The 10,228-nt window shown below is 35.7% G+C and overlaps 1 protein-coding gene across 1 annotated transcript; it reads left to right on the forward strand.

Moving 5' to 3' along the window:
• The first annotated feature begins 137 nt into the window (after window positions 1-137).
• On the forward strand, window positions 138-1,549 carry LOC126788413 (60S ribosomal protein L2, mitochondrial). Its single transcript, XM_050514402.1, has 2 exons — window positions 138-262; window positions 977-1,549. Exons 1-2 carry the CDS (start codon window positions 154-156, stop codon window positions 1,450-1,452), a joined length of 585 nt encoding a protein of 194 aa, XP_050370359.1. The 5' UTR covers window positions 138-153; the 3' UTR covers window positions 1,453-1,549.
• The last annotated feature ends 8,679 nt before the right edge of the window (window positions 1,550-10,228 follow it).

Raw genomic sequence — 10,228 nt, forward strand, 5'->3', positions numbered from 1 at the left:
CACTCGCTTTATATAGGTTAACCCGGTAATGGCTTAGTCGGGTCGGGTTTCATAGAGGGAGGCCCAAATTTAAAAGCCCAAAATTAGAAAATGAAGCGTCTTAAATTTAGAAGAGCAGAGAAAAGAGAGGAAGCCCTAAACCCTCCGGATCGAATGGCTATGTGGAGAGCTCGCGCAGTTTCATCGGCGATCTTGAATCGGCTCCTCAGCCGCTCCGGCGCCGCCGAAGTCGCCGCCGCTAACCACCGCAGTTTCTCCACAGGTATATATCCTTATTCTCTACTGAACTCAATTAATAAATATTGAATAATGAGGTAGGAAACTAGAGAAATGATGATTTTGGTTCAGTTTTGTGAGTGTGGAAAAATTTCGATGTGGTATTAAAGTTCATGAAAGATTGGGTTTTGTAGAAGATGGGGAATTCTGTTCTGACTTTCTTACTGCATTGCTCTAGTTTCTGATGGCGAGAGTATGTATAGACTTGAATGAGCTTGGGTCGATTAGGCTCAAATTGGGGAGTTATTTTAGGGCTTAGATGGGTTGAACTCAATTCATATGGTTCGACTGATTTACGGTATAGTTAAAAAGTTAAAGATCACTTGAAATTGGTTGCTGCTATTGTTGGTTTTGGTTTCGGATTGTTGCTCAGTAGACTACTGAACTAGGTTTTTAATTCTTGTCTGTGCTTGTTTGTTTTGTTATTGTTGCTCATTTAGAGTATAGGAATCATGATCGATGAGAGTATCATCGTCAATCTGTAAGTTCATTATTAGATAGTAATGTTTTAAGGTTGAGCCCAGCTGGGTTTCAGTTCCTGGTTCTGCCTCTGGGTTCAGCTTGACCACAAGTCAATTGTTTCTATCGCTGTGCGAGATTGATTCTGATTTCTTTTATAGATGTTGAGTAGTTTGTTCTCTCAAACTTTTGATGCCAAAGTGAATCTTACTGATAGATTTGCCTATTTTCCTTGATGTAGGTAATCAGTTTTTTACTTATGATATTAATTCACAATATGGAAGTTGCTTGCCGCTTTCTGCTATGCACATTCAAGCCAAGATACACAACATTGAGTTAAATCCTGGTCAGGGTGGCAAGTTAGTTCGGGCTGCGGGTACTTTTGCAAAGATTTTGAAAGAACCCACAGATAAGGGTTGCCTTGTCAGACTGCCCTCCGGTGTTGAAAAGTGGATTGATTCCAAGTGCCGGGCCGTTGTCGGTGAGGTCCCAAGTCAAGGCAAAAAACCTAAGAAGCTCTACAAAGCTGGGCAAAGTCGGTGGAGAGGCATCAGACCAACAGTTCGAGGAGTGGCAATGAATCCATGTGATCATCCTCATGGTGGAGGGGAGGGCAAGAGCAAGAGTAGTGGTCCTCATGGGAAATGTTCTCGAACGCCCTGGGGCAAGCCTTGTAAGGGTGGATACAAGACTGGACCCAACAAGCGTAAGAAGTAATGATCAACTTTTTTGTTGCTTTGATATTAGTCTTTAATTGAGCTTGTTGATGATTTCAGATATCAAAATGTATGTCCTTAAATGTTTAACTTGTGATAAAATTTCATGGTTTTTAGACCTTTTTTCGTGAAGCTGGTTGGTAGATAAATATGTATTGGTTTATGTTTTAGAAATAAATTAGGCACTACGCTGGTATTCTCCTTCTCATATCTACTTCCTTGTTGGGTTTTTCCTTAGATGGTATTAAATCTGCAGAAATTGCTAAGGGTTGTGAACCTAAGAGTTGAAAAGAGCTCTTTGAATTTTTTCTTAGTTTGATCTTTACATGCATCTTTCAGCAATTCTCATGTGCAATCTCTGAAAATCATTAGGCCTCATTGTCCCAAGAAAAATAAATTAGTGCTCCGGTATCTATTTACATTACAACTTAAATGAAGAGACTTATGCTCCTAGGCCACCCAAAGAGTATTTTCAAAGCGCAAAATCTTGAGGGAACCATAAAGCTTAGGCCATGTTTTAATGCACAAGATTTCTAAAAGCTTTTATTCTCAAAAATATCTAATAGAAACAAAAAATTTATGTCCACTACATAAAATTTACGTTGGTAAGCGCATCATCTTTTCCACCTCTCCCAGAGCATCCCTTGTGAACTATATCCATACCTTCCAGGTCGTCCTCATGCCATGGTCTCAGAGGTCTTCTTTAAAAAACTAATACGAGAGTGCATCCATAAAAAAAAAAACAAATGAAAACTAGAGTAGCAAAACCACTACTTTCATTTCATCTGCTGAGATTACTCTCGTGCTGCTTTGCTTTGGTTTGGAATCGGGCTATGGTTTCAAATTATTAAAAAACTTGTCATAGTTAAGTTTTAGTATAAAAAATTTAAATTTTAAATATTAACCTACTTCAAATTTCTACATATAGCACATAAATTAACGTAAATTTTGGAAGAGGTGAAGCACCTTCGTCCTTCGAAGGACAATCTTGCGAGAAAGCAGAGATTAAGATCTTAGAGTCAGAAGCAATGGTAACAGGGCCATGAGGAAGGTTAATAGCAATCTTGATGCCTTGTAAGATGGCAAGAATCTCAGCAACAAGAGGAGAAAGAGCAAACGAGGTACCAGCAAAGCCACTAACAATTTTTCCGCTGAGGTGAGGTGATTGATTGACCACAGGGTGAAAGCAATAATAGAGTAGAAGTCTGCAGGTAACTTGAGAGCTAGAAGATCATCCAGCCATCTTGCCGCTGAGGTGATTGATTGAGGAGAGATGAGGTAACTTAGCGGAGAGGCAAACCAAGTAGCCATGGCCCAAGGACAGGTGAAGAGCATATGCTCAATGGATTCAGGGAAGGAGGAACAAATCTCACACTAGTTACACCTCGAAATGTGACGATGGTGAAGGACAGCTTTTGTTGGGACAATATTGTGAGCAATTTTGCAAAGGAACAGGGAGATTTTTGGGAGGGTTTTAATTCGGGAGAGTTTCTTCCAGAAGTTGTGGGAGTGAGAGAAGGAGAGATGGGGATGCATATCTGGAAAAAGGATTGGCATTAGATCTCAGAAAATGGTAGCCGGTTTTAACAGAGTAACTGCCTGAGATCGAAAACGGCCAGATAAGAAGTTCTGTACTGAATGATGCGTGGGATGAATTGCTTGAATCTTAGACAACGATGAGCAGTCAATCTCATCTTGAAACAACTCAGATTTCCAAGATTGAGAGGTCCAGTCAAACATTGAAGCAACAGAAACATTTAAATTCTTCTTATCAACACAGAGCGGAGTTTTTTTCTGTGTGGGGGGGGGGGGTGGAAGTAACCATTTATCAGCCCAGAAATTGATAAGACTCTCCATTACCAACATTCCATATACACCCTTCTTGCAGAAGCTTTTTACCTTCCATGAGACTAGTCCAAAGCCAAGAGGGAGAGGATCCTCTTTTTAGCCTGCATAAAATCTGTTTCAGGAAAGTAGATTTGCCTCAATACCATGGCACGCAAGGACTCAGGGCTTTGCATAATTCTCTAAGCTTGCTTCACAAGTAGAGCCAAATTGAACTCTTGAAAGTTTCTGAAACCAATTCCACCAGCCGCTTTAGGGAGAAAATGTGGAGCAGGGAAACGAAGCTTCTACAAAAAGTGGTTTGATGAACTTTCAAACGAAGCTTCTACATAGTATTTCCAAGGATGCTGTGTTTTGTTTGTGCTGCTATTTGTTCAAAATACATATTAATGACCAAGGAGGAGGTGATTGTTTTACTAGTGTTGGTTTTTGAAACTATAAGAAAAAAAGAGAGATTGCATGATCACGTAGAGAAGACACACAACAGTGGCCATAATCAAGCAGTGAGAAAATGTGAAGATAATGAATGAAAAATAGCATATTCGGAACATGGTCGATAAGAATGTACGTCTATCTTGAGCTGATTATCAAATTTGTCCAGAAGCATCACTTGATTGCATTCGCTTTCTCCTAAAACAAGGCCATACCTTTCGTGGTCATGACGAGTAAGAGAATTCAACCAATCTAAGTAATTTACATTAGCTGTTGCATTTTCTTACTGATCATAATGATGAAGTTAGAGCCGTTGCATTAAAGAATGCTTCTAAGAATCTTAAATTAACATCACCTAAAGTTCAAAAGGAGAGAGTGAACGATGCATCTATTGAAACCATAAATGCTATTGTTAGATGTTTCGGTAAAGGAACATATGTATGTTGTTTTTTGTTATATGGATAAAAATAGTTGTGTGATTGAATCTTTTATAGGCATTGAACTTGTATAGAATACCACTGCTGTGTCACTTAAGAAAGCCATAGATTCATTACTTTCTAAACATGGATTAAGCACCTTTATGCTACGGGGCAAAGGTTATGATGGCACAAGTAATATGTGTGGATAATTCAATGAGCTAAAGACATTGATTTTGAAGGAGAACTCAAGTGCCTTTTACATTCATTATATCGCACATTAACTTCAATTAGCTCTTGTTAGTGTAGTTAAAAAGCATCATATTATTGGTGCATTCTTTACATTAGTAACCAACGTTGTAAACATTCTTCGAGCAAAGCAATCTCTCAAAGTCATTGAAACACTAAGAGTTTGTGGAACTTAAAAGTGGAAAAAAAACTCAAATCAAGAAACTAAAATTAAGCATTCATGTGACACACATTGAAGCTCACATTAGGGTACTCTTATAAACTTTAATGTCATGTTTTCTTCTATCATTGATGTGTTAAATGAAATAGGATATGATAAAGAGAGTTCTGATCAGAAGCATGAGGCATATATCTCCTTACAGTTGGTGCAATTATTTGATTTTGTATTCAGTTTGCATTTGATGAGAATTATACTTGGAATCACGCATGAGTTGTTTTCAAGCTCTACAAAAAGATGATCAGGACATAATATTCAATGATATGGATTTAGTGAAAGTGTGAAAGAGAAAATTGCAAGCTATGAGGGAGAGTGGATCGATGGGTTTTTTTATTGGAAGAAGTTGTCATGCTTTGTGAAAAGAGAAAATCAGTGTTCCAAACATGAATGATCAATATATATGTCCATCTGAATCAAGGCGTAGAGCTCTAGAAGTGATGAATATGCATTACTATCGCTTTGACTTCTTTTGTGCAGTGATTGATTTCTAACTTCAATAGCTAGATAGCCAATTTAATGAGGCTAGTAAACTTCTCCTTTGTTTGGCATGTCTCAGTCCTAATAATTCATTTACAGCCTATGATAAGCAAAGCCTATTGCATCTTGCTGAGCTTTATCCTCAAATTTTTTCTACATCAGAGTTGTTATTGCTAGATAATCAATTAGAGACATATATTGATGATATGCGATCTAATGAAAAGTTTCAAGAATTGCTAGGCATTGCTGGTCTTATAAAGAAATTAGTTGAGACAAGAAATCATAAGACATATCTTGATGTTTATTTGTTAATCGCTTTAGCACTTGTACTTCTTGTTGCTACAACTTATGTTGAAAGAGCTTTCTTAGCGATGGATATTATGAAGAATCAAGTACGCAATTGAATAGAAGACCAATGGATGAATGACAATTTAGATGTATATCTTGAGAAAGATGTATTAAGTTCCATGGACAATGAATACATTATTCAATTCCTCTAAAAAATGGCACCTAATAGAGAACAATTGTAGAGATGGAAGTACTTTGCTTTTCCTAGTATATTCTCTGTTTTGCTCCTTGCTAACTCTCTTTTATACTACTTTTATTGAACATTGTTTTTCCAAATTAAAGAGTTGAGCAAAGAAGTAATTAGTTGTTGTATGACATATATTTTGATTAATGATTATACATTAATGCAAGCTAAGCCTCTTATGGATTTAAAAGTCCATGTTCTATTCTACATTTTCTTTAATTACATGAAGTAGTATTTAGTACTTATCCTCTATTTCTTTAGTCATACTTCTCTATTTGTTTTTTTTACAATTGTTGTTTGGTGGAAATATATCTATAATTGAGTCACATAAATCTTGCCCCTATTGAAATATATTCATGGTTCTGCCACTGGTATCAACTGGTGTTGATTGTACATTCGTCGAACTTAGGTTTGCAATCACCAAAGTATCCGCTAATGTAGAATAAATTAACTAGGTTTGAATTAAACTCGTAACATTATTTTGTGGCTGTATGAAATAAATGTGCTATGCTCAATCCACATCACCCGATATGATTAGTACATCAGCTTACGCGTGTGGTAAAGAAAAAAATAAATTTCAAATTCATTTGACCGTCCGTAGCTCAGGTCAACCGTAAATTCTATGAATATCCCCAATATTAGACTCATCATAGGGGAGCAATGACTGAATGAGGTTTTTATGTCCATAACCACATAATATTCACAAAAGAGTTCTTTTTTTTTTTTTAAGATGATGAATATTTTCTTTCAAACTGCAAACAAAAGCCAAGAAAGGCCCCTACACGTCCACCCGCTACTACATTTTCAAGATATAGACAAGGATTCATGATACATGTATCAAAGGGATACATAACAAGCCACCTATCTAAGCGATGAAGCACTAAGAAAACAACTTTGTGATTAACATGGGAAAAAACATAATCAACATAGCAAAAGAAAACAAAACAAAAATTCAAAGTAAAACAAAAACAAAACAAATCAGAATATCAAAAAACAACAAGAGAGGTGGAGCCTTAGATCTGCTCATTTCCCTTGGGGCTAAGGGTTAGAGGTACGCCTGCATAGATATAGGGGAGGACTTGATCCTAGAAGAAAAGGTGATCCATTGGGATATAATGAATATTGGCGACTCCATCACACTCCCAGAAGACAATCGGTGTTCTGGCATAATACCATGGTCTTCCAGTAATCACTCTGTCGGCATCCTTATTGTGGTTGAAGGCAAAAAGAAAACAATCAGGAGGCTGAGCTTGAACCTGAAATAGTGAAAAGAGCTTTCTAAAGTTCAGATCCTCTTAAAGTGAGATCGGAGGTCCATTGGAGAACACTTCTTTTGAGCAAGAGTCAGCGCCAGAATGAAAGCCTTGGCCAAAACCAAGGCGTCATCATCATCGTCTTGGACATTTGAGATGTCAAACGCCTCTTGACTAGCGATAACAAGTTGTTGGGAAATTTTTTGAGTGACGGCATCAAGATTATCCATCGAGAAAAAGAAGTAAAAAGATGAATTAAGGATAGCAAGCAAGATTGCCACTTGAATGCAACCTAGACGAAGCTAGGGTTTGAGCGGTTAGGGGGTGCGTCTTTTCTTAGGGTTTGTTTGAAATAGTGTTTTTTGAGTATTGATGATGAGACGTCAATGATTCATCAACCAAAGAATAGAAATTGTTAATATTCACGAACGAGTGTGTGCAGTCGAATCTGAAAAGAAATTTTGGACGACTCCGGTCATAAGGATTTCGTTTAATAAAAACATGTTTTTTTTTGTTGACCCACGAAACTGATGGTCAAACGAGTTTAATGCCAATTATATCGGTTGGTGTCGTTTGAACTTCAAACTTAGGTTTATGTTCACCATAATCTCCACTTTTGTAGTATAATATTTTTAAGTATAACCTCACTCTAAAGTAAATTTTTACATTATTAAACGACTATATGAAACAAATCTACTCAATCGACCCCATTTGATCATTTAGTAACTAAATGTGGTTAAACAAATTATCAAATTTCAGTAGTAAATAGTAAAATTAATTTGACAATGAGGAATAAATCATTTTTAAGTTAATGAGGAATATTTGTAAGGTGAAAATAAGTAATGTGCTGGTCCAAAATAAAACGATTTATTTTGTTGAACAATAAAATAGAAGTATTGATATGCTGTGCCTTAAAAGACATTAATCCACCCATGAAACTGGGCGATCATGAACTTTAAAACTAAAAAAAAAATAAAAACAAATCATAAAAACATTATTATTGCTCCCTATAAGAATTATATGCATCAGAAAACATTAAATTATTTGTTTTTTTGATTGATTGAACATTTTATTTATTATTTGTTGCCATGACAATATACAACTATTGTCTACATTTGGGTGGGTCTGGCTCAATCTTTTCAGTTATGGCTTTTTCTATGGTGGTCGGGCCTGGGTTTTGGATATATCTAGTCATGCTAAGACCGGTTGCCCATCGCGCTTTTCTTTTATGCGCTTCATTTTCTGCCGTAACCGCACTCGTTTCTACCTATTAACGCATAGCAGGGTTAAGGAAATATAAGTGCACATACCAAACTATCTATGGAAAAAAATTGGTAATTACCTATGGAAAAAAATGAAGCACTACTATCTACCTTCCAGATTGAAACATACTCTCTATCATATTAGGTCAATGTTAATTCCAAATGATTGATAAAATGCATAAGTCTTTCTGTTCCAGTAACAGGTTCACTTGTAGAGCCTGCTGTTACATTGCCCAAAAAAAACCATTACTCAATCAACCAGTGACAGTCAACAACAATGGATTGCATTTAGAAAGATAGATGACTTCAGATTTTTCACACAATAATACATGATACAAGAACTTGGGTTATATAAATTATGAGAAACCAAGTTAGATTCTTTCAAGTCATTAACTGATTCTAACCAAATGCAAGTCCTTAAGAGGGATCCCATGAGAAAAAGAAAACTAAAAGTAAACATTTCTTAGAGGCTTCATTAAAAACTTCACAAGACAATTTTTTATATTATTTATGCTTTACTTCTATAAAACAAACAAGATTCTATAAACTGAGGGAGAAAAGAAAACAATTAATCAATTAATTAGGACTTATATATATATAGGTGTTCCTAATTTGACCTACAATGACCTTCCTAGAATTTTTAAACAACTGCGCATGTTGCAATGAGCTTTGTTATTGTGAACAATATGTCAAACCGGGAATTGATTCCCACTTGTGTGTTTACTAACATGTAATATGTAAAATTGGGGATTGATTCTCATTTGTGTGTTGACTAACATGTAGGAATTGGAATTTTGATTAAAATAATTATGAAAACACTCATTCATGATCCTTTGTGAGTTTGTTGTTCTTCGCTCACTCTCAATGCTGACTTCTACATACAATTTTGTGAAAAATAACAACTTAAAACTTGTAAATAATAAGGTATAAATTGTACGTTGTAATTGCCAACCTATGCTACAGATTCATATGAGTATTTTCTAATTCCTATACAGTTGTAGTAGCCAGCTTATGTGACGTTCACATATACTAGGATTTTGTACACCTAACATTGTAATAATAGAAGAATCAACAAAATGAAAGATAATATGAACAAAGACACATACACATAGTAGGTCTACAATGCCTATATGTCATGAAGTTTCATAAGAGAAAATCAACTATATCCCACTACTCTTCGCTATTATCCCACTCCTCCTCCTCCTCCTCAATGTCCCAAGCATCGTTCAAGACTCCATAGCGTTTCTCCTCGAAATAATCCATGAAATCACATGTAATAAAGTTGTTGTTAGTTGTAATAAGAGATTCTTTATATCATAGATTACAAAACTAAGATTACCTCATAGCACCGAAGTTGTACATTGGTGTGGGAGATCAGGCTTTGGGAATGGTCTGCTTCTTTGGTCAAACGATATTTGAGAGAGATATGCGCTACTCTTCAATAGAGGACTTATGCTAGCTTTCTGCTGAACCATACTCATCATGTTCCCTACAAGCACCAATTATCATGTAAGAAATTAATACAAACATACTTATAGAGCAGATATGCTGATGAAAAAAATATTGATTAATAATATAATACCCCTTAATCCGAATGGGTCTTGACATCTCAATCACTTTATCTATCGTCTTTGTTAAATTTTTGGTTGAATACTTACTTAAGATAAAGAAAAGACTAAGATTACTTGACCATATAATTAAGAAATGATATGTTTTGCAATTATTATATTATTTTATAACATTTAATTCTTCAACCAATCACTCAACTTCACATTACATTTTCCTCCATACTAAACCAAATTTTAACTTAATTGAAGCCCTTTTTATCCATATTATTAGGGGGAAAACGCACAGATTTTGAAGTAAAGCAACATCAATTAATTTTAGTTACCACTATCGATAGATGGAGGCATAAGCGTCCAAAACTTGTAACAAGGCATGTGCCCCGAACTTGCAACTCACATCAAGAAAAATAATCACATTATACACATAACAATACCATTATACTAAGTATGTACTAATTAATTCACATGATTGATAAAATTCACACTTGCCTAGAAAGAGGGTCGACTATTCAAATAGAATATATCATTC

The sequence above is a fragment of the Argentina anserina genome, chromosome 3, assembly GCF_933775445.1.
Source record: "Argentina anserina chromosome 3, drPotAnse1.1, whole genome shotgun sequence".
Taxonomy (NCBI): domain Eukaryota; kingdom Viridiplantae; phylum Streptophyta; class Magnoliopsida; order Rosales; family Rosaceae; genus Argentina; species Argentina anserina.